Genomic DNA, 26,950 nt, shown 5'->3' with positions numbered 1-26,950 from the left:
ATATATCCGTGACCAGCACGCACGAGCCCAAACAAGATACTGGCTGAACGACACAAAACACTCGCGAACGTTTCAAAGATCAGATCTGACCAAATTTCCCTGAAATTGTTCCTTATAAAGGCAGAAGCAGACGGATAATTAATTCGGTTGGACTGAGCATGACTACGCCGACCAGCACATGTGAATCATGAACTAAAACTGAACCATATTCCTCACACATGGATTAGGTTTGCAGTCATACGCCATCCACGACGGTAAAAAAAAATACTCCGTTGATCGAATCGAGAAAATTTTCCAGCGGTAGAAACATTCATTAGTACTAGCATTGACGGAGAGAGGCCCGAGCTGTGTAGGCATGAAAATCAGCCATGTGAATCCTACTTTCTTGTAACTATAGCAACATGAACAGATGGAAATACACCAATAGCACTACTACTACTACTGTAGGAAGTCACATCCTCATAACATTTCTTCTACTTAAATAAAAGCTGGTTATATTTGCTGGCATCTGTGTACATGTGTGCATGGCTGATAACTGTATCTCAGATTGCAGATCTGCTGGTATTAAAATAAATCAAAAGTCTTAGAATAACCCTTGGGGTTTTCCTCTTTAGAGGGAAAGTAAATTGGAAAAAGTTTTGAGAGGTCAGAGTTGATGTCATAGGTGAGATTGATTCCAGGAAGAATATACAGTGTATATCAGGCAGTGTTTATTTCTTCTTACTGAAACCCAGGAGCAAACAACAAGTTGTACAAACTAGGGACAATTCTCTCTCCACGAAAAAACCCTGATAGTCACGTCTCCATCATATATTTGCCTTCTGGACAGGTCTTTGACAGGTATAAACTCTTCTTCACCCCTGCCTATAAACAGTGTTCTGTAAGATTCCTTCACAATTGTCGGGAGATTAAGACCCAAACAATGGTCCAAGAAGGACAAGGGAACTTAATATTATTACTAAGAAATATTTGACTTTCCTGAAAGTGCAAGAGACTGGAGAACATTTTCTAACTGTTGTCTATTGGATGTGTGATCCATGAAGGACAATGTGAAAAGCATGCATATACATACATGTACTGTATACTGTAGTATGTCTCCATACAGTAACCTCAACAGCTTCAACTAAGGTCACAGTGTGTAATTAACACTTAACGATACAGTATACACACCTTGCACTAAGGAGATGTCATGAAGGCCACTCAAAGGTTAATTGTGAAACAAAGTACTAATACACATGTTCATGTATCACCACATCAATCAGATTAGTCTTTTTAGACATTTTCAAATGTATTCCATTCCCCCCTCCCCTCCCCTCCAGTGCTACTTTCAACGAAAATGCAACTAAATCAAGTTCAAAACTGAGCTGGTGGTAAAGCAACTGCTGTGTTTTAAAGTCTGCATTTTAAGAATTCTAATAAATAGTAGTATTTACTCAGAAGTAGAGGACACAGTTTAGTACTTTCCTTTTCAAAGTTGAAAACACCAGAAAAAGTTTACATTCCCCGTGTTCAAATACTATTTGCAGTTTTACTAACAATCATCAATGTTCATCATTTTTAAGCAAGCTAAACATTGGTTGCATGAGACAGTTGCAGTTATTTAATTATTTTTACTATATTAATTATGGAAACTACACAACAAAAGCAGCTTCGATCCAAGTTTGGATGCGCGACCCAGTAAACTTTCCCTCCTTGGGAATTTTTAAGTTTTAAAAAAAAAAAATATGGGGCGAAACTAAACACCTATTGCACTTTTAATATTAATGAAGATGAAATGAATGTTAGTTTATGTTACACCCACTAAGAAATCAGAACAAGATGCAGTAGGCTACAAAGGCTACAAAACTTCCTTGTCAATGAACCCTCTTTGGGTGTCGGCATGAAATAGAAAAATTGTTCAAACAAATCGTTCTTGTACCGAGGATGCAATTGGACATTGATAACTTCCTGCTTGACTGTGTTAAACTGTGTTAAACTGGTTGAATGACCAGACACGTTGACATGGTTACCCGAATGTGTGTTCTTCGCATTGTGTGAAATGTGTGCATGGATGGTACGCCGAGTCAGACCAGCTGGAGCCAATGGCTGAGGTGGGAGCCACACGGAGACCGACTGGGTTCAATAGGCCGCTGAGATATCCCACAAACAGTTCACTGACATCAGTGTCAAACTGATGTGAATGACATTGTTATCATTCCTTTAACATTTTTAAACTAATTTGAAATCATGTCTCTGTTCCAGATCTGTAGGTTTGAGTTTTTTGGTCTTTATTTTTACCCCTGAACACTTTTAAATCATGGCTGTGGTGGGCAGTTTCGGTCCAGAGAGTGTGAGTAGGGTTCGCTATTGTAATAGACTGTATTGCCAGTCAATGTACATGTTTGACATGGTCTTAGACTCTAGATGGAATGACTTATTCATAAATTCAAATTGATGCCTCAAACTGTGCAGATATAGAAATATATGGCATCATTTCAACTTATAGCAAGTAGTAAATTTAACAAAAATGTGTCAGTCTATTCTCTATGTGCTAGTACAAATGAGTGCCACTGGGTGTATACCACTACTACATTGCTACATTGCTGCTTACTTCAGTTTGCTTTGCCTAAGTTGACAATTCTCACTGAAATATTTCAATCACTTTTTCGACAGAGAACAGAACTGGAAGAAGAGAAGCCATACTGTATGTTGCAGACCAATGTTCACTTGCTGTGAAGTGAAGGACAAGCGACGAAGGGCCGACGACCGGAGTACAGTGGAGAATGACTACTATTATGGGTATAGCTACTCTACAGCCAGATAAAACAATGGTGACTGCTTCTTACCTGAAGTGCTTGACCGACTTTCTTGACAGACGACACCGGTGATATAAGATTAGCGATGGAGGAAACCCGAGCCAGGGAGGATCGGTTTCTTCTGCTGTTGTAGCCCTGGAATATGAAAGACGCCCAAAGAAAGAAAAAAGGAAAGAATAATATCCAAACTATCAACTGCACAGGGGAAGACAAAGGAATTGAAATCTAAGATCAAATTTGACTGGCGAATGCAAAGATGAAAGAAATTCCTTCAATTGTTATAACATTTTTCCAACTCTCAAAAAGAAATATTCAGAAAGTACCTTAAACACATGAAACCCTCCTTGCTTCAGCAGCAGTGTGTTCACTGTTGCATGTGTGCAGACTATCCCATGGCAGACTATCCTATCAAACAACATATATACTGTACAGTAGGTTACAGCCTACAACCCATCATTTTGTCTCTCAACTGAAGAATAATAAGGTGTCTGAACTTTTGGATCAGGAGTGATCTAACTTGTTGTGTTTGACAGTTGAAATCTTCTTACCTCAGGATTATTCTCCAGACTGTTACATGGTTCAGTGATACAAGCCAAAGAAGGCAATGGTATAGGTCTTTGTCTACTAACAACCATTGTTGCATGAAAGAGCCTTTAAATCCTGTTTATACTATAAAAACCAACCAATGAAATTGGGTTTTCTAAAGAAACTGGTCAGGAAGAGGGAGGATGTGGTCAGGTTCCTTCACTCTCTTCTCAGCTTTTTAAACAAAGGCTTAAAAATCCTTCTTCCTTTCAAGGCTGAGAAACTTGGCATTGAAAGTCAGAAGAGGTAGTATTGGCTGCTTCCAGATCAAGATTACAAAATTTGGTTGTAACACATGTCTCTCTTTGTTTGCATGCATTCTTTATGCTGCCTGCAGAGTCAAATGGACTGGTGTGTAAAATTCTGCTTAGTACTGAGGAACGAAATGCCATTCACGAGGCTTTACACCGTGGATGTTGTCTATAGATATGCCCCATTTAAAAAGGACCTAAGATATCTTCCTTCAATTAAAATACAGGAACAGAGAGATTAATCTGGACCTCCCTCCCGGGTCAGGGGTATCGGTGTCACCCCCTTGACTCTGGATGACCTGCTGAAGGCACGCATCAGAGCCCTCCAGGTGTAAACTTATCATCAGGCAGGAGGTCGTTGTCTGCTGTCGCGGTCTCCTTCGACAGGAGAAAAAGTTTCACATACCGCCTGGGATGAAATGTTTAATTAAGCATTCCTTAAATGAGCTGCATGGTTGCGCCTACCTCCCAGGGTCCCATGCACATGTATGCAGCACGGACCTCAGAATTAGCCATAGGTAACAGGGTTTGGATAACCCGTACTACACACCTGGACTTGATTAGTCACTTTGAGTGATAAACAAATTCTACACCTCTTGACAGTTCAAATTGTTTTAACTCTTTTCCTTTCTTTTAGGAGTGACTGACAGTGGTCACCTTTGACCTATTATATGAACCTTTAACCAAACTGAATATAACAATCAATGCATATCAATATCATGTATCTTTTCCAAATTATGCATCAACATCACCAGTTGGTGAACGTGTTCTGAAGTTCAATGTTGTCTTAAAATATGGTTTCTTTGTAAAAATGATGACATCTTATATACACATTACAAGCCAGGACCAAAAATAAACTTTTTCATTGTGCCAGGTTGGGGGGGGTGGGGTGTTGCTCGTCCTGTTTGCATCTGTTTCATTAACGTATGCGAACAACCGTAATCAACTAAAAGCTCCATCACTACAAGGAAATTTCTCAATATCTTGAGTTTCTTCACAATTCATTTGATAAACATGTTATCTTCTTTTGTAGTACGGTGCAAAGCATCTTTTTCAGAAAATCAGAAACTGTCAGTTGTTAAGTTGAGTCTTATTGTTGCAGGCATATATAGAATAATTTCTTCTGCTTATAAGATTATGTATATTGGAGAGATTCTTACAATTAAATAGTACTGTACGTCTGTATGAAACATGTGCGACTAGAACGTCTCGCCTCATCTCCAACTTTTGTTTGCTTCAAACGCCAAAGCTGAGGGATCTGAACGCTATACCAAAATATAAAGATTCTGCCAGAGGCAGAAATGGTAATGGAATTCTGGTCAGGTCAATATGTCCACACAATGTGCAGTAGGCTTCATTGAAATGGGATTTCTGAAGCCAAGCGATCCACGAGCACATGAATTACTGTATGTAATCAAAACGTGAGTACAGAACACGTGTAATACAAATTCAAAGTTATTCCATCCATCTGATCTATGTTATAACAACAGGTAAACTTTGGTTTTATTTAAAGAAAATACTGAAAGAGATATTTCAAAGGTACCCGCACCAAAGATTTTTTTAAAGTATTTTTCACATCGAAATCAGACTGATTTTAATTTTTCTGGTCTGAATTTGTTTGATGTTACATCTTTGCTCACAATGGTAGCATGTCAAACAATGGGAAGAATATACATGGTGGAAATAAGAAAGTCTACTTAAGACCCATTTTTTCACTTGTTCTTTTGTAAATTAATTTACTTTCTTTGTAAAGCGCTTTGAGCAGTAACTTTTGTTTACTGATTTGGCGCTATATAAGGCTCATTTATTATTATTATTATTAATTGCTTTTACAAAACATATTCTTACAAAATGTATCAGAGGATTTATCAATTAGTGTAGAGGATGTGATCATTTTTTGCAAATGAAATTAGCTGACATTTTGAGCAGGAAATCTGGATTCTTAAGTATCACAGGAAAAGGGATAAACCGATAAAGCTCGGTTCAAGACAAAATTTCAAATAAAGGCAACTTCTTTGAGTTGATATTATGATGCCTTTTTTTCTTCTGTCTTTCTTTAGGTCATTATAACCTTGATTGATTTTAATTTTTTTTATATCAAGTTACATTTCAAATTAAAAAAGTAGAAGTTGAGATTTTTAAGAATTTCCAATTTGAAATTCACTTAGGATAAATACTAATTAATGTGAAAAATTATTTGGGCAGCCAGATGTTGATTACCAAAACGAATCATAATACATAGCTAGTACTGTATGATGATATCAGATTTGTTACCATGTTAAATAGTCTTAACGCCATCCCCAAAACTAGACAGAAATTCTCAACAACAACAAAATTATTTTTATTCCTCTTCCATTGTTTGAACTGAAAGGTACAGAAACACATTTGCTAAAGGAACTTCTTAGTTTAGTATCAAACAAGATCAAAGATTATCAAAATCAATGCACAAAGCCAAAATGGGTACTTGAAATAATAACCTTAATTTAAAAGGAACATGATTGTGAATGTGTGACAATAATAACCTAGCAAACAACTATTTGAAACCGAAAGCAAACACTTCTTCGGTAACGGTGAATTGAATTTAACTTTGAATAATTAAATGATAGAGGCGTGTTCAACAACTGCAGAGTCTATTTTGGTTTTGCACAAAACAAGTCACAATCCTGTTTTCAACACACATCCGTGGTACTTTATTTTTAACTCATACTGGATTAACTTCGAAAGTACTGTTTAAGTATTTGCCTGTTGCAGCAGGATTTTAGGCTTGCCCCAGTTATTTCTTCGCACATAACCAGTATCAGATTTTGTCACGAAAAAAGCTCCAACAATTTAACAGAGGGCTTGCATCCTTCTTTTCAAAACCCTCAAGGAATTCTTTCCACCCCCCCTCCTTTTTTTTTGTTAAACAGCATTTATTATTATCAGGCTTGGAAATTTTGACCCACTTCTAAATGAGGAATTTTCTTTTCTGTTTGGTTTCTGTTCCTCTGGATTGGCCTACTTTCGAGGGGCAGGAGATATCCCAGGTGGTTTGAACAAATTATTTTTGAATCAGAAAAGGAATGCAAGCTTGTCGAGTGGCATATATCCCAGTTTAGTGCCCTGGACACACCACAGGACAATCCATCAACAAGTTTGTGAACTTTATTTGAACCAACCCTCTCTCCCCCCCCCCCCCCCACCCTATCATGTCAGATTTTCTTAATATTACAAAACTGAAGCTGAGTAGGAGTGCATGTCTTGTTCAACATGTCCCCCCCCCTCCTTCTCCCTCTTATGAAAAGTGGGTTGAGGTCACCTGAGGAATAATGATGAGTGAAGCACAATTAAACTTTTGTTTCTAACAATCGGAAATTCAGAAAACTTATAAATTGTAGAATTGTTGACAGGTGCAGAGAGATTAAAGGGCTTCCAGGGCATCACTCAAGAGAGGAAATAAAATTATATAAAATAATATATAGTACTTTACACTGATGATTGATTGAGAGAGACATAAGACCCTCCCCTCCCCACCTCCCCCTCAAAGCAATTAGTTTCCAGAGATACACACACAAAAATGGGGAGGGAAGGGGAGGCATGTGTGGGAGGAACATATGCTTAACTCAACATTAATTGTAAAATACAATCCCAGAGAACATATATATGGGATGGCATTACAGCACCCAGTCTTCGAACTTGCCCAAGTAATATCTCTTAATGACCCTTTTTGATACAGATAAACCATGGACAGGGAAGAGATTAAATCATGATATACAACCTACTGTATACTTTGGAACTATGGTAAAGAGGGAAATGAAGTCCTGAGAAAGGGGATTGGAAGGGGATGGAAAGGGGAGGGGAAAGGGGAGGGGAATGGCAAGAGGAGAATGGCAAGAGGAGTGAAAAGGCAAGGTAAAGGGAGTGGAAAGAGGGGAAATGGGAGTGGAAAGGGCAGGGTAGGGATAGTGGAAAGGCAGGGTAAGGTGGAAAGAGGGGAATGGGGAGTGAAAAGGGGAGTGAAAAGGCAGGGTAAGGGCAGTGGAAAGAGGGAGGAAAGGGGAGTGGAAAGAGGAGAGTGAAATGTAGGGTAAGGGGGTGGAAAGGGGAGGAGAAAGAGGAGTAGAAAAAAAAGAGGAGAGTGAAAGGGGAGTGAAAAATCAGGGTATGGGGATGGAAAGAGGAGGTGAGTTGTGTATTTTACATACATACTGTATATATGGCGGTGCACTTCTTTGGCTGATATAATATTACTAAATATTGGTTGCATTCTTTGTTAAGTACTCCTCCAATGACGGACTGTCAGCGATTGTGGTTTAAGAAACTGTACACAGTGTACCAGTTGCAATTACACAGACATGCCAACAATATTGTGAAAAAATGTTCACAAGGCTTTCGGACATTTATAATATACTATACAGTATACACTTTCATGATTATTCTCAGATATTGGTGGTTTGGAGGTATTACCTTTTCCTACATAACATAATTCCAAAACTTAGCGGGATGTTTGGATATTGTTGAGTGACAAGCTTTTACCTGTCTCATCACAACCTCAGGGAGCGGGATGTTTGGATATTTATGAGTGACAAGCTTTTACCTGTCTCATCACAACATCAGCGAGGTAAGCGAGGGGCAAAGTAAATTTCATAGCTCCTGAGGTTAAGTCAGTGTGGGATAGAGGTTGACAAGAAGGCAGTCAGTCAGTTGGTGACTGACTTTAAATACCATTAAACAAGATTACAAGACATTGAACAAAATCACTTTATATTAACATCATTGTGGTGGAGTAGCCGATGTCAATTTCCTTCCATGTGGAGGGCAGATAACTCCCTAACTTCAATGCCAGATTATGTCACCCAAGTCAATTTGTGTTTCAGTCAAAACTTGAACCCTTACATAAGGTCCCCTCTAGTTGACCCTATCACGTCCTCAAACACCAACTTACAGCTGACAAGCTTCCCTGTAGGCTGTAGTGCCTCGGGGTTGGATCAAATTAAAGATTGCATCTCCCTCACTATGAGTTTATAAATAGAGTAGGAGAGCCCACCAAATATTAAATCAAAAAAGTTCATTTTCCCAACAGCACAGAGGTTTTATAATATCTGACCGCTTCCTGACCCCATGATTTACACAAGTTACAGCTATATACATAGAGAAACTATTTGATTGGTTGGATGAGAAGTTATGACCAGGGACAACACACACTGCTGGTGTCCTCTGCTCCTACATGAGAATTATTTTACAACACAAGTAACAAGAGAATATCTAATTTTGTTTTTCTGTTCACAAATTTAAAATTGTCTAGACAATTCTGATGTTAGGGAGAAGACAAACAAACAAGCTGCTCTTGCATTAATGAAATCATCCAAAACTGAATATAAGGCACCATCATTCATCCCTTCCCCCTCAAAACAAACAAAAACATGTCAAATAATCACATCCAACTGAGGGACACAACTTTCAACCTCTTTGCCAGCTGAGTAGTAACAACGACTTAAATAAATGATGCATAAGGATTTACGCTTCCCCAGGAGCTATGGTGATATTTATCAGGCATTTGTAATTTACGGCAAAGGCAATTTTATCCTTCTCCAAGCTCCACAACAGACAAATTAGTTATTTCTTTTGACTTGTAACTAAAAACGACCCGTGAGACACTTTGGATACATATTATACTATATGACCAGAAACGTATATCCACACAGCTAGGTAATTGCTAGTATCAAGGTTTGTTAAAGCAAGACAATTAGCAACGTTATCAAGCAGAACATGTAAATCCAAAATCTCTCCATGAAATTTTATTTCTTGTCAAAACAAACTTTCTCCTTTATCATCGAGTCTGAGCTGATGTCAAGTGCTTTATAATTTGCAGCAAAGCTTCTTTCCCTCTTTATCTTGAGGATAAAAAAAAAGGGGGGGGGTGTTCTGGGAGAAAAAAAGGGTATTTTATACACAAAATCAGTACTTTCTCATTCAATGATCAGTTACAGCTGCTTCACACAATTATCGGTCAAATATTTTATTCCGATTATCTTTTCAAAACAAATGTTTGGATCGTTTAATAGTTAACACTTGTAACGGAGATCTGCCAGTAAAGATATACAAATGTCTTTGGGTCATTTTTTATGACTTTTAGTGACTTACTGTCATGAAGTGATATTTCACCTCCTTTAAGTTCCTATCAAACTCCTGCAAGGTCTTTAAACCCTTTGCACTTTGGCCTTCAAGTTACCCCTTGTTAATTCCCAGGGTTCCCCAATAAAGAAATATGTAAGATATTGTTTGGTCCATTTGCAGACGTCTAGTTTAGGAGCCCCATGTTTTCAGACAAGGAATAACATCATAAAACATTAGGACCATGTGTTGTTTTCTTTCTCACTCATGATTGGTTCATTCAGTGATAGATTTGATGAATATTAATGATGTTCCGAAGTAGGTAATATTGAACCAATCATGGATCAAGATGCCCCATCACGTGTGACCCCAAGCTTTGCGACCTCTGAGCATTTTTTTATAACTTTAGGGAACTTAGTTCTGGATACGGAATCATCCAGTACTCATGAACAGTGTATTATGCAAATAATACATATTTGTCTCCAATCAGTATCTTGAAGTAATTTTACAGCCTTCTAACTGAACTTTAAATTATAACGCAGAGTGAATAAATCATCTTGATATTCAACAGAACGAGAACGTTTTAATCATATATTTCAGTGGAGCTTCTTGGAGTTAGGCTTCCGAAATAGCTAGCCTATCAATTTGTATTGCGTACAGTCTACTATGCTAGAATACGTGTATGAGTACAAGCACAGGCACACTACAGGTCTGGTGCAGTTGATTTTTATTTCTCTTTTTCAGTAAAATGCGGTTGGTAAAGGTCAGGTATAATGATGCTGGTACATAGTTGTAAACCTCTAACATACACTCTAAAAGTTGATCAAAGAAATGACACAACCTATCTCTCATATTCAGGATGTTACTGTACACTACACCACTCTACCTGTCACAAGAAGGGGTGAAAAAAATTAATAAATTGAAAGAAATTTGCAACAACAAATTGAAAGAAACTTGTAACAATTTTGTAATTGCTAATCTTTTACTGACAGAAGACAATAAATCTCTCATAAAACTTGATGAAGGTTGAATTGTAACCGTTCAGAATGGTTGGTAGAGACAATAAACCTACTGGCTACAGGATTTCACACAAATTGAAAAGAAACCTAATTTTTAAAAGCAACTTGTTGACCAAACCTTGACAAAGGAGAACCTTAACAGTGAAATCCCTGGGAGAGAACAATTATTTCCTAGATATTCAGGTCAAACTATTTGAATGAAAATCACTGTTCTGTAAAGAAACTCCTTGGTCTCTCCTTATTTTTTTTTCTTTCTTCTTCTTGCTCATATGACAATAGTGCATTGTTCAGGGCTGTAATTTTCCTTTCTGTCTGAAGTTCAGCAAAATTCTTTTGGAAATTAAAGTCATTCTGACTGTAGCAGGTCACACAGTTTGACTTTGTTTTAAAGAGTTTGCACAATTGGTGTAACCCTTAGGGTGTCTACACACAGTTGCCTCCTGTCTGACCTTTTCCAGTTTAAGGATAGAATACAAAATAAAATTAATATATGTAGATATATATACATTGATATATAAACCAGATATATGATGGACCAGTTGTCTGATGATCGCTCAATGCTGAGTTACAATAACAGCTACTGGTGTTCACTATACTGTATAGTCATTTTTAATTCTCACCTATACTTCGCTCTGTCCATTTCACATAGGACATTCTGCGCCAAGATAGACGACAACCAACCAAACGTATATATATACATAAACATTTATACATACATATACTTTGATCTCTAGAGTAAGGCACCAAAAACAGAACTAGTATTTTTCGATACAGGTGACAACGCCTACAGTGGAATTACGACCTTCCTTACCGGTTTCGAACCTCTGGACATACAATCAGCATCCATAGCCTAGTAGTTAGGGTGTCCGCATATAAAGCGGGAGACCCAGGTTCGAATCCCGGTGGAGGCTGGAAGTTTTTTCACTGGTCTTGATTTTCCTTGATATATCTATATATATATATATATCTATATATATCTTTTTTATCAATATATATAGATCTATGTCTATATATATAAATATATATATACGCATACATGATTTTAGTCATAGATATCAAGTTGATATCTACCACTACTGTTAAGCTTGATCATCCCAAAATAAATTTGTTAATAGCACCAATCTCTCTAGCAGCTGGACCTAAAATACTGTAAGTGAAAGAATTAAAAGGAGAGAACCCACCCACACGCAATGACATTTCCATATTTATACTTATAGTGATTCCTGCCACGCTTTATTTAACATAAACTACAATTATTAAGCTATTACAGTAACTTTCTTTTTTTACACTGGATCAGCTGATCGTGTTTGTGACTGAATTTCTGAGAATCCTCCTCCCACAATATTGTTTCAACTTTCAATCACTCAGAATATCGCAGAACTTTGCTAGTAAACCAGTGCGAGATGTTTATCTCCAATCTCGCATAGCTTTTCATAGTCAGCCACTGTGTTCATTATTGTGTATGTCCGTTGTATCAACCACAAAATGTTTTCATTGAATAAGACAAACCAAAAAGTGCACTTTCTGCAAATATTTTGTGATACTTTTGGCTGAAGTTCATTGCTTGACAAAATTTTCTGGAATTTTTCCAACATCCTTATAAGGTCTTAAATCACATGCTCATAGCATTTTGTACGGAGAAAAGATATGATTTTTTTTCGATTTTGTTTGTGAATGAAGCTGGCAACAGCAAAGTGCATGATGTCATCCTGGCAACTGAGCTGACAATGTCTTTGTTTTCCTTCCTATAAATATTAAATATAACTTACATGGTTATCCACAGAGTAAAATCATACCAACATAGGAAAATAACATTTCTATGGCAAAAACTTGTATTTTTTTTTATGAATGTCTAACTAATGAGAATATTCAAAACTAATAAACAAATATTCCTAAAGGATAAATGATTAATTTGAAGGAAAAATCAGCAAGGAGAGGGGGTATATCAGGAAAGTAAAACTTTTTGCAGGACAACTCCAAGGATGATATTTAAGACCACCCTCACAGACTGTGAGACAAATCACGATTTAGAGACAAGACTTTGAGATGTGGTTCTTGACTTACAGTTTGGAATATTTCGGAAAAGTGTTGCATTGTCAGCCACCGGAACTTTCTCCGCAGATTATTGTCAAATGAAACATTCAGACACTTAAAGGATGATGCAATGTGAATGACCTATGATTTAGTCCTAGACAATCCCCTCTCCCCCCCCCCCTTTTATCAGCAAATATTGCATTCCTAGACACTTGCAAATTTCCTAGGCAGTTACGTCACCTTTAGGTATTAATTAATTACTCTGCTTCTTCAAACTCGATCCCCAAGCTACATTTCTTGCTTTCTTCATTAAAACATCAAATTTATTCTCCAATCAAAGAAGACCTTTTGTTTGATCATTCTCTCATTTTAGCTAGTTGATTTCAGAGATGAAAAAGTAAGAAAAGGAAGTGCTTCATTTGTTTTCTTAATCAGCCAGGGATTATCAGAGTTGAGAGTTTTTTAATTTCGGATGACGACAATTCTCGTCTGAAAACATGTTTCATCAGCTGCAGTCTGATGACTAAGAGAGGAACAAGAAAATGGATATTGGTTACCGAAGATATTAAACCTATGATTCATACACGTGGTATCAAAGATGGAAAGATAACCACCCAAACAGATCTCAGGAACAATGACGCAGCAAAACTAGTCACTTTTTGGCGCACACAGCAGGTCCATACCGTGCTAGTATAGTAAACACATGAAATCCTCGCTGGAAGTTCCCCACCATTCAACTTTCGGTTGTGATCTAAGTTGCTAAAAATATCATTTTTTCCTATTATGACATCATTGGAGGTTTTTCCCAAAACAAGGAACCTCAAAGGAAACTGTTGAAACTGAGAGAAAAATGTTTACCTTGTAAATGATTCGACTACTGAAATTTAAAACTCGACAAGTTGTGCTCAAGCCGGCCACCCAAATGTGCTTAAACGCAGAATAATTAGCAATAGATTGCTGTTTTCACTATTGCAACTAAATTCTTAAAAAAGCTACTTTAAAAACAAAAACCTATAGAGAATATAAATTCATAGCATACTGTATATATAGGGTTACAATACAACTTTCACAGGGTTTCCTAAAGCCTACTTTGCATGAAAGAATGAGGGCAGAAGTTAACAATTTAACACTTTAACAGTAATTATTCACTGTTAAGACTGAAATGTGTGAGCCTTTCTTCTGAACAAGGAAAACAGCTAGCTAATAGCTACAACATCATGGAATACATTATATGGTAAATATTAAACAGCAAAAGGCTACCAACATAAAAGCAAATTACTACACAGTTTATTGAAAGATGTATATATGTATATAAATATATATATATATATATAAATATATATATATATATATATATATATATATATATATATATATATATATATATATATATATATAGCAGTTTTGTACACAGAAACCATGTAGTGTTTTAGAAGACAAACTCCAGAGCCTTCCAGCCTGCTACACAAATGTAAAGTTTTAACTCACTAAATCTTTACATGTACAATATACATGCATGTCTCTTGACCACATAAATAAGATAAACAAGCTTTTCAAAATGGTATTATGGTACTGTATACCAGTCGACAGTCCTTTTAAACATTCTTCCAAAAAACTCCCAAACTAGGAATTTTCCAGACGGATCAGACATTTTTGTCGCAACTATGACATTCGCTCGATAGCACAGCGGTCTGCAAACAGTCCAATCTATCTTGCCGGCCAATCATCTTAAGGGCGCTATATATTTCACTATTTCATAGTCGTTATCAGAATTTGATCAAATGTTATCGTTTATTATAAGTACTGTAACTTTGTGACTGAGAATATTTTGGCAAAATCAAATCAAACCAAGTTTCACTGAATCTATTTGAATTCAAAACTAGCAACCCCTGTGCCATTTACAGGTCTGTGAAAGAGATAATTGGGGCTGTATACAAGTTTGTTTTAACTTTTTAAGAAGAACCATAAAATTCCAACAACCTAAAATGCTATAAATTCAATCCTACTCCTGTTCAACATACAATGAAATCGCCCGGCAAAATCATGACTCTCAACTGTCCTACTGTTTGTCAAGAAGGTATAATAGAGAGCTATTAAAGTTAATTTACTGACTTGGCATATATAAATAAGAATTATTCAATTCCTTATTCCACCCACACACTGACTGGGGGAGATGGCATAGGAATAGTCAAGAGTTGATATCGAGGTAAACATCTCAACAGGGTAAACAATAAAAAAGCCTTAAAGCAACTCTATTATCGACCAATTTGACCCAACCTGTAAATGAGATCACACATCGACACATGATTTTATCAAATTTAGACCGCCCACAGAATGTTATTGTATGTTTTTTTCTTAATAAATTACAATAAATGATGAAGGAATCATACAACATTTACATTCACCTACAATGACTTCCTAACCTCCGATCCCATTGATTTTTTTCCCTATCAAATTAGCAAAACTTAACTCAACAACAGAGGACCTTATTAAATTTTTGTGATAATTTGACCACATAACATATATTCTTCCTCATACGGTCTGTCTTTCTGTTTGTGAGGTTGTAAAATCATGTCAGCTTGCCTTTGAAGAAGATCCATCTACAGGTGGGTTGATCAATAATTCCTACCCTCTGACTTTTTCTGACAAGCACATAAATATATTCAGCAAACAGACTCATCTGAAGGGTACGTATAACACTTTACCAATTGAAGCAAGTTACTGTACTCAAACCGGGAGGCCAAAAGTTGGGAATTGATTATAAGACTGCAGCTTTAACACAAAGGTATCGCTTAGGGACAAAAATAAAGAGATCAATGTAATAGGGAGATGATTATAACCGGATTATCAGAATGTGGGCTAAAATGGCCAAATAAAAGGTGAAAAGTACAAAAGCGTTTAAAAAAAACATTACAAAAAACAGCAAAATTGGATTAGAAACTAGTGCAAGTATGACAGATCGATCAATATTCTCAGAGGATTTGAAACAAACAGACATCAAAATATTAATATTGAATATCTTCAAAGTAAATATTCCAATATGTTCTCAGCCACTTGTTATTGTTGGTGTACACATACATCATAATAATAGCTTTAACCTGGACAGCACTTGCAAAAGTTTTAAAGCAGAAATGGATACATTTGATCTGTTGGGGGGGGGGGGGAGAATATGGAAGGGTGGGTGGGGAGAGGGATTTAGATATATTTTTTTACAAATGTGCTTTAAATTCGAAAGAGATGTTTTGGTAAATTACAGACCTGGCTGTTGCCGTTGGTGTCGTCATTAATAATTTACACGATATCAGAGTGATACTTATTGATCCAAATTTCCAAGACATCAAAATCCCGAAAAACTTGCACTGTAAAAGTGATTTCTGAACTGACTACATTCTCTCCCGAGTCATAGCATATGATCATGTGAGAGAAAAGCCAGTTTGTAAAGTCATTCATATCCTTGATCACAAAAGCCACCAGATCCATGTGATTTCAGGCATATCAGTGTATCTCCATAGCAACACGCCCCTCCTTCTAACAGTATATCCCTCTGTACATGTAAAAGTTCAACACATATGTTGGCTGGCTGGCCTGACAAGAACTAAAGCCTTGAGACACCTATACAGAATTCACACAGAATCATGAGACTGTTAATATACAGCACCTAGATATCATATGGTCAAAACATTCGCCCTGCATGCGTACATGGACTGCACATGTTTTGAGGTTCCATTTCTCTCTATCTTTTGACTTAATCTACAATCCAGATGTTAAAGGGAGGGAAGATAGAGAGGATAGAAATAACATTACGAGCCAATAGAAATATCTACCAGACACTCCCAAAAGTTAGACTGGCACTGCCATAATAGTTGCGGCCTGCGAAAAAGACAAGTTCCCTCTATAGACCGTCATTAAAAGATACCCTTTGTAGATCGGTATGATGCAAAGCATGACTTCCTGTGGTCTCCCCGGTATTAAGACAATTGGTACAAAGATGTTTATTTATCTGAGAGATCGGTCAGAAATATCTGAATATTTCATCAATGACTGGCTTTATTGTTGATGATGATAATTATCATTGTGTGTGCATAGTACATGGTTCAGGCTCACAGCAATATAAAATATTTTTTTGGAGATGGACTCTCCCTTCTATCCTCCCCCCCCCCGCCCCCCTCACCACCTCCCCATTTTATTTCTATCTCTCATCAGTGAGTCTGACCTTGCTAAATATATTTATATTATTAACACTAGATCAACTGTCATGATAGGCACACAATGTTAACATTTACAGGACAAGTTGTAAGTATTTACTATTTTTGCCTGCTTTTGCCTGATGAGCTCAGCAGTTACACATCAAAAATACTGTTTCCAAAAACAAAAAACATTTGAGAAAACAATCTCTCAGTAACCAAAACAACAATAAAGAAAAAAAGCAACAAGAAAGAGAATGTAACACCCATATTACGTTGAGTTTATAGAGAGTATCACGTAACACCCACTCGTTCAATCAATTAACGCTATTTTAAGACGTACAGATCCGTGGTCTTTTCTCATCATTTATACACAACTTACGTCAAATTAACAAATTTTGGCTACGAATTCACCAGAGTGTGATGTATCTCAATACAAGGACAGGTGACACCTAGCAACTATATGTTTATGTACATCTGCGTGATTGATATCCCAAATGAATGACCATGACACCATTTCTGAGAATTGAAATATAAAACAGTTTACCTTGTTTCAGTTATGCCTGTATAATTGCGTATACATGTGTGTACATTCGTTTTGCTCTGTCGAAACGTATTGTTTTGATAAAATCATGCTATAATATAAGAGGACTGTGAAGGCAATTAATTCGTTTGCCCTTCTTAAATTTGGTATGAATGTAACTTGATACAAATGTAACAATATTACCGTAGTCACTTCATATTGAGTTTTTACGTGCAAAAACTGTTTTGGTTTCGTGCAAATTTTTTCAAATTCTCTCTATTCTCAGTACGATAGCCTTAATATTCATCCTTATAAACAAACATGCCTGATATAGCATTTCATTTCTGTTTCTAGGATTAAACGACAAGGTAAACAATTTATGGAAAGCCCCTATGCTAATTTTGAAAAGTCAATTTGTTTCAATATTCATTAACAGTACTACTAGGTGCACACTCATGCAAAAGGGAGGTTCTCGATAAAACTGAATTCCCTCATTAGGCTAAGTATATACACTAAACCTTCTTATTACAATTTTTATATAGCAACAAACCACTGTTTAATCTGGAATGGTCTTCTCAGCTCTATATCTTGCTTAAAGTTAAGGACCAAAAATTGCTGACTGTATTCAACCAAGTTTTACTACTTCAGGTAAAGTTTGGGCTATATAAGCCTAACAACCGAAACAATATTTCCAAACAGCTGGTTAAGCATTCTCCACATCCAATCTACTGTACTCCAAAACTCATTACCATTCTAGTACAACTAATTATTCAATATCTTCCAGACCATGTTTTGTAAGCAAGTATTCTATCTTTACCAGAATCCTTCCTTCTGAATTTTCAATAAATATTTCAACCTTTTCAAGTTAAAGAAAGACATAGGAGAAAAAAAAACTGACATGATTGGAGAAACTCCCAACTGGCCTTGCTTTGACTATCAAAGAAAAACATTTACTTCCTCTCTTTTTTCATTCTGGCCAAGAATAACTGATTCACAGACCTTGGTTTTGTTCCAAACTTAAAAGATCACAAGGGGTTTAAAAAAATAAAAAATTAAGAACAAAAGATATATCTGTTTGAAGATTTTGCTCACAGTTGTTAACCTTCCACCAAAGGGTAATGCACTATGAGGAGCAAACTAGGCCCACATGTCAATTGATAAATTATAACAAATTTTTGTGGTCAAACTTAAAGTGCAAACAGATCTGTAAAATCTGACATACTGGAGACCTTGCAATCTACAGACCTTACCTCAAAAGTGTAGTAACACTCCTAACTAGTCTAGATCCACAAATGTTTGTTGACACAATCCAACTTCAAAGACAAGGGGGACCTAAATACCACGTCTGCCCACAAGACACTTTTCAGTGATCACACCGCCCAGACAGTCTTCTGTCCTCCATTTGTTTGAATTGCCCACAAAAACTACGAAAGTCACAGCCCGCCGCCCGCCCGACAGCCTCCACTTTGATCTTAAAAACTGACCACTATATGTGAGTAGTTCATCATAAGTGTGTAAATTTGTTCAAATTTGTTTAACTTTTCAAAGCCAGTAAGTAATGGGGCTGGTGATCAAAGTGGATTAAATTTGACCTGAAGTACACTACAAATAATATCAACAAACACTGTTTTATCTTTACGCTATTGAAACAGAACCCCAAAAGTTACAGTTAGAAGGAATACGTGTCAGTTTTAATCGTTTGAAATGAAATGGTTAAAGTATTCTTTTGTCTTGTAAACAACAGTCTCTGTGTTATTTAAATTAGGATAATTATCTTTGATAAAATACCTTAACTTCAAAGAAAAGCATCTCTTATTTACAAAAAGATCTGTGATTATGATTCACAGAGAACTTTCTGATGACACATCCATTTATTAGAAAGAAATGGGTTACAGATTGAATTTTCAATCCTTAAAGAGTTGTTGCTTTTAGAGACTTACTATATAATATTATGAATATTTTTACACATAAATTTGTTGAATGTTCGATTGCATTTTACCCAACAATGGTGATGTTTAAGGTTTCTTTTCATTTCCTTTTTTTTTTAAAACTGAAATTCTAATGAACTCAGTTCAAAGCTGTGATATGGCTTTGCATTTATGTCTTAGTACCAAGCAAAATTACATGGAAAAAGTAGAAAAAACCTGGCATTTTGATGAATTAGGGAAAAATAGGAAAGAACACCATGACAATCTCTGCAAGAGCTCTGCATTATGACAGTGAGTCTGGAATAAGACTGCTGAATCTTCAATGATTGGGGAGTTGAGTTGTAAGATCTTCATGTTATTCTGATCAAACCATGTAACGCTCACACAGTTGGCCATCCCTCAAGCTCAGACTAAAACCCTGGCCTGCAAAACCATGGGGCGAAAACCCAGAAGTGGTTCCCCCCAATTTTTTTTTTTTTGGTGGGTCGGAGGAATTTTCTAGACATCAGAAAAGTTGATCTGAACTTTCGGTGCTACTTTTGTGCATTCTGATCGTTTCCGAGGGCTGAGACTGTGGTGGATCAATTGATCAGTTCTCACGGAAGTGCCTGGGACATGGGCCTACTAGCAAGGGGGTCCACCGGTCTACAGGAAATCTAGGCCAATATGTTAACAATCTGTTGTATGCTCCTAATTAGGGAGATAACAACCATTTATTCCACTATGGAAGAGCTTGTGTCCAACATAATTTAATGCATTGTTAGCTATGTTTCCATTTGCTTTAATTTCCCATTTCCTGTTTTGATTTTGGGTGAACTAAAGTTACAGATGATGTCTGCTACTTGGGTACTTCTTTAAAATATTGTGTATGGACAGTAACGACCAGATCTATATTAGTCAAATTCAACATAAAATAGTACATCTGTAAAATATCACTGACATTACCAAGAATGGCAATAATCAATTTACATCTATCATACTGTATCTAGATGTATAAACATAACACTAGTTACTCCAGTGAATCTGGCGAGATGTGGAATAATGCAGCAATCTTCTTCCAATACAGCCTGACAACACAACCCAGTGGTCTCAAAAGTTTGGCATTCCAATCAAGAAAAATATTTCACAGAAAATTGCTGACGATTTCTATGCATGGGACACACTGTTCAAATTTTCAATGTGTACCGAAAGATCGGGAATACAATCACATCGTGACGAAAGTTTGCAGAATGTGATGTGTGATGTATCATGTATCATCACAAGTCATTTTCCGAGAACTTCTTCATGGTTTTTTCAAGCCAAGACAGAAAGAAACGAACAGACCTGTACAGTATCCCATAACCTCAAGAAACGTGTACTTTAAGGCTCAAGGCTTAAAATACTGCATGTAGGCATTTACAAGTGTGTCAATTTATCAGCAGATTCTCTCAATTGCTGCATAAACCACAAAACAGTATATATCTTGCAATAATAATCATAATAAATGAGACTTATATAGCGCCAAATGAGTAGACGAAAGTCACTGCTCAAGGAGCTTAACAAAGAAAGCAGATTAATTTACAAAAGAACAAGTGAAAAGATGGAAGTGTTGTACTCCAAAGACCTTTGTTGGTTATTTTGCACAGTTTATTTACAACACTTGGTGAACTGGAATGAGAGCTTAAGAATCTGTTTAAGCATGTTCATGAATTTAATATCTCACAAAATGCAATCTATATTTCAGACTATTTTGGCAAAATAGTGCATTATAGAGAAATGATCTAGTTGGCACATCAAGATGGATTTCCCCTCTCCAGTTCCTGTTAATAGATCTTAATCTAAAGTATGTCATGGCTAATGTATATTTATCAACATTCCTTTTATACATAACTATAACCACGACCCTGTAAAATGATAGCAATAAAAATGAAAAAGATTAAAAACACGGATCCGAAAGAAAAATTTACCCCCGAGCAAACATCTGGGATATATATGGTAGCGATACATATCAATTACAGCAGGAATATTTGAGAGGCCAAACAGAGAATTTGGTTCCCTGTTTGTAAAAATCCATGTTTGAATTATGAAAACCAAAATATTCAGTTTTTATAAGATATTTGCTTTTAATTCTGAGAATGTTTAAACTAGCTGTTTGCACATTGCGTTGGCAATGGGGTTTTCACTGCATGAAATGTTTTAAACCTAGAGTACTAAACATAAGACAGAACTATCAACGTACAATGAAAATGGAATTGTTACCTGTTCGGGCTCATGGCAGTGTATCAGTTCCATCGCATAGGCCCCATAGAGATGGGTCACCTGTAGTACTAATTCCTTCAGCATCATTCTAGAAATGCTTGTTTGTATCTTCTCTCACTCTAAACAGATAGTTTTAATCAAGTAAATTAGACAAAATGAATTCCTCTCACTGTACTTTTATGTCCTTCTTTTTCAAGTCTGAAAACTGTTAACTGTTGCTTCCGAGGTATAATGAAGCACTAATGCAATAGAACATTCACACACTGCAAAGATCTTTCACAAGCTTGAAAACATTAAAAAAAAAAATCTTTTGGTTTGCTCCCAGGGCACCTATCTTTCAACTCTTTCAACGAATCCTTCCTGTGATGAAATTTGTCAGGCAGGCTCTACAATTATTCCATAATCATAAACTTTATTGCTTCTTCTTATAAATTAAAATGTGAATGGAATCCCCAATTGGGCCTGACCACTCCAGCAACTGGTGACAGAAAAACTTCTGTCTAAACTCTAAGCCAAATGCCACAGATAGGCAGTGGATGACTAAGAACTCCTGCAGTCTGTTCAGGTCAGGCAAGGTCAAACAACTTCCTCCATTCTGATAGATATGTGTTGCCACATACAAACCCATTTAGTGAACAGTATGATATGTAAAGGAAGGCAAACTGTTTTTGAACAAAGAAACAGGGTGTAACATGCCCACATAGAAGGTTGGGTCCCTAGGGGCAAATGCAGGAAAAATATATAATATCTTCTTGGAAACCACACATAAAAAATGGTTGCTATGGACTAAGCTTGGGTTTCTCTCCAAGAGTGACTGCCTGGTGTGCAGGAGCCATATTCATTCACAAAGGACTGAGAAGTTAATGATATAGGGAATGATGTCAAAATGTGAAATTGAGAAGAAGCTAAGAGACCGATTGATGTAATACCATTATGGGAATGAAAAGAAATACTGGACAAAAATGACCAACTCAAGAGATATCAGATTACAAAGTGACAATTGATGTAAAACAGTGACTTTTTTGTCTTTCAAGTTACATTGTAATCTGTTGTAGTATTGACCAGACGATAATTGCAGGCTCCCTTCCTCCTCTCCTTCCCACCAAAAAAGTTGCCAAAAATGCTAGACTTTGTGGATATTTTACCCCTCAATTTTTTTTACCATATATTATGCTAAGTAAGACAATTAAAAAAGTCATCACCTAATGACAACTGGCTCCTTCAGCCCAGGCCTAAATTGTGCAAATGTATTGTTTTCTAAATTTTAGTAGATCAATCAAAATATGTTCTCTCAAATTTTACAGTGTATAAATTTAAAATTGAACAGGGCTTTTAACTGTGCCTAAATGAGTTTCTTAACTACATTTTTCCCCTTCTTTTCTGGACAATTTGAGTTAAGCTTTATAAATCTTTGTCAAGGGAACCTGACATTCATCTTATTGTGTCCTGTGCATCCCTGAGAGTTTTTCTCTATTTTTAGACATCTCTGGGATTTCACTCAGTTATTTAAACCAACTTTGAAATCTAACTATGGATACAATTTTCTGCCTCAAAACTAGCCAACTCTGTTTGGGAAATTTGAGATACTCTCTCTCATGAGACAGAATGTGACATAATTTCAAACACCCAGTGACTAAGAGTTGTGCATAAGACATGAAGGCATTCTTGCTTTACCACCCAAGCCCACATGACACTAGAGATTTTCAATTAGTTCTTAAATATCATGTCATCTACACGATCGTGTCACCTAATTTGAGGATGAGATTGGCTCCTCAGTGAGGGCCAACATGTGTTTAAATGCTAATCCATTGTTTTTTTTAAGTTCTTATAATTCAATCCAACCATGGTCTTTTAGTTAACTCGGCCATATAAACAACAGTGTACCTTTTTTTTTTGTGGTTGCATCTTAGAAATTGACCTAATGATCTGTGTGTTAGACTAAGTAGTCCAGTCACTTTAATTGATTTAAGTCTCGGATATTTAAAGGGTCATTTCTCAAAAATTATTACATCAAAATGTATTTTGTGCCTAATAAGAGTGACTGTCTTAGGTCTTCTTATATGATATTATATCTTATGATATTATATCTTATATGATTATATCTTATATGATATTATATCTTCAATCTTGTATGATGTTATATATTATTTGATATTATATCTTATTTGATATTATATCTTATATGATATTATATCTACGATATTATATTATATCTTATATGATATTATATATAATATGATATTATATCTTATATAATATGATATTATATCTAATATGATATTATATCTAATATGATATTATATTATATCTTATATGATATTATATCTTGTATGATATTATTATTCGAGTTGGTTGAGACGAACAACTCATGCAAACAAGGTGGAAAATACCTTGTTATTTTTTGAAATCATGGGTCAACAGGCACATCAAGACACTTCCACTTTTTGTGATGTAATAGTACCACAAAGATGTGAAGTCTTTTAGTTTCACTTTGCTTTGCTCTTCCTACATTCCAATTAATACAACACTGTATGTAGAGGATTAAAGCAATCCAAGCTCACAATTACAAGGTGCACACACTTGGGGGTATCCAACCTGAGCCAATATTTTTTACATTGCTTGGCCAAAGTTTTACTCCCCCCCCCCACCCACAAAAAATTTACAAAACAAGAAGAATGCAGCGTGCCGCTTTAAAACGTAGGGTGTAGAGGTTTTTCACTCGCTCGGTGTTCGTTTACCTTTCACACTCCGAAGGACCTGGCTTATTCTTGAAGCTATGATTAATTCAGATAGCAAGCACCAGAGAGTTAGAGAGAAAGAGAGAGAGGTGGAGGGAGGTTAGAAATCACAAATCTTTCTCTCATTTTTCCCCCACCAATCTCCACCAATTTCCTGATTAAACACAGGTTTGATGGACAATGAGAAAATTCCTGAACAATACTCAGAAAAAGAGGAGAGGTGAAGTTGTAATGAGAACCAGAGATAAATAGGAAAAGACATGAAATGCTTTTGCAAATAATTATCACACAAGAGTGCCAATTAACCCGGTAGAGTGGAAACCAGGAGGAAAGACCGTGATTGACGGAAGCCATTTTCTGCGGTTGTGGTCAAAAATTGCGGCGGGCCATTTTCGAGAAAACTGAGGACGGATGATGGGAGAGGGCAAGAAATCTTGAACTGAATGAAGGCCTAACGAACGCCACTTCCGGCGTTTTTCTCACCCGACCTGTGGCGGATAGTTGAGTTACCTGGATGTTAGCGGAGTAAATACAGATTACTAGTTAATAGAATTTCAAGATCCGTCGGTTCTGGAGGACAAACATATATATTCGTCTCTCGGGGAAAGCTCGTTCGGAGGAAGAGAGTGGCGTGAATCAGCTGGTGCATGATTCATTGCAGGCAGAAATTTGAAAATATACACCAGCGGAAAGACTCGAACGATGACTTCTGCAGATGTCGCGGCTTGTGATCGGTGAGCAATCACATGAACGTCGAGAAAGTAATCAAAACCAAACTGAAATATATATGTGTAGGATGTAGGAACCCAGCAAATGATGCATTCTTAGCCACAATGCAAATGCTTCCTCCCCCATTATTATTATTATTTGGGGGGGAGGGGGAGGTTAGTTCATATCTTACCCTGACAAAGTCCAATTTTCCTTAAATTCCATCAAAGGTTCCTTAGTTAAGACATTCAACAACAAAAAACATACTACATTCTAAACCCAAACACTTGAAATTTTTCTTGTTTCACTTCAGTCCCTTCATAATTACATGAAATATTTTCTCATTTCAAAGTCTGCCAATTTTTTTTTTTTTAACATCCTATTACTAATTATCTCCTGGTATATATATTAAAACCTTCAGTTTATGCTTATTAAAGCTAAACATAAGGTCCTTAAACTTTTCATCGTTTCAGGCTGGAACAGTCATTATAGGATTCTAAATTAACAAGCTTATAATGACAACATCCATGCTATATCCAGTCAACGGTTGCTAATTAGCGAGTAATTAATTAATGACTTCCAACTGATCTTGAAAAACATTGTTAGCCAGGTACTTTCACAACATTAATATTATTCACTGATTTCTCAGGCAACAAATATGAAGGCACAGCAGATTCAAAGACAAACAAATTCTTGTTTGATTATTTCCTAGTTTAATTTGAAAATGAAACTTGAACAGGTTTCATTAATTAAGCTAATGAACTGCACTGTTATGAGAATTTTTCACAGAAAATGTCTTGAGACTTTAATCAGAATTTATCTGATGTAATAACTGTACTTGGTATTCAAAACTGCCTCCTTTTTCCCCCGGCAATAAATTGAGTAAATAATCTCATTGATGCCATAGCAACTTAAAATTAACAAGAAATAAGATTAAATGGTAAGGTTAGAAGCCAGAGCATTTCTGGTAGTGATGTAATCAGCTGAAGAAATATCAACAATAAATATATAAAAATAAGGAAAAAAACGGATAAAAATACATAATATAATATTTCCGTATCTCAAGATATTCTCAGTCCGTGATTACCTTGTGCAGGTAATAATGGTTACGACACACACATGTATGTTAGTGTATCAAACAATATTAAGTTTACAGCCATTTCTCAAGTGATACATGTTACAAATCTCTTTACTGAAGAAATATCTAATAGAATTACAGGCTAACCCATTTTAATGGTACTGTAATCTGTTGACAACAAACTCTCTCAAAGAATTATACTTGGTCACCAAAACTCCACCAGGATTGGACTTTCACGGGCAACTAACTTACCCGTCTCCACCCCACACTACAGCCTCTGTACAATGTTGCATTGTGGGTACAGTACTTTTAATCACACTACCACATGTATACTCTTGAGCTTGAAACTTACAACTCTGGTTATAGGGTTTTACAGTAAATGTTAACATTATCTTAAGATAATGTTTTGGAAATGTGCATGTTATTTATTTTAACATTGTATGTTTAGAGTATTTTTTACAGAACTTTTAAATTCTCACTTCCTCAGTATACGGATGCATGCACCTTACAATGGCCAAACTGTTGTAATGTCGTAAAAGTTGGTCAGAAAAAGTACTTATCAATTATCCTCACAGAGGCTCACACACATGATCAATTATCCTCACACACATGATCTAATCTGTTTATATCCCACAAAGGTTATACCCTACCCCTGCCTCAGTGTCTGACCCACAGCGATATACTAAGTTACTAACTCACCAATTAAATTATCAGAACCAAGATAAGATGGTGGTGGCCTCCTCAAACTTAACACAATTGCCACCAATTTGGGCGAC

At 36.3% G+C, this 26,950-nt stretch overlaps 1 protein-coding gene across 2 annotated transcripts in view; it reads right to left on the bottom strand.

Annotated features, from left to right (window-relative positions):
* The window catches only part of LOC139961228 (rho guanine nucleotide exchange factor 3-like), a 72,015-nt gene that overhangs the window by 13,931 nt on the left and 31,134 nt on the right, over positions 1 to 26,950 (bottom strand). For both annotated transcript variants that reach the window (XM_071960291.1, XM_071960292.1), the window contains one exon: positions 2,826 to 2,930. In XM_071960291.1, coding sequence (XP_071816392.1) covers positions 2,826 to 2,930 — 105 coding nt within the window. The remainder of the gene's footprint in view (positions 1 to 2,825; positions 2,931 to 26,950) is intronic.

Source organism: Apostichopus japonicus, chromosome 20, assembly GCF_037975245.1.
Source record: "Apostichopus japonicus isolate 1M-3 chromosome 20, ASM3797524v1, whole genome shotgun sequence".
Taxonomy (NCBI): domain Eukaryota; kingdom Metazoa; phylum Echinodermata; class Holothuroidea; order Aspidochirotida; family Stichopodidae; genus Apostichopus; species Apostichopus japonicus.
Note: the sequence above shows the minus strand (reverse complement) of the source record. Positions and strands in the feature narration are given on the sequence as shown.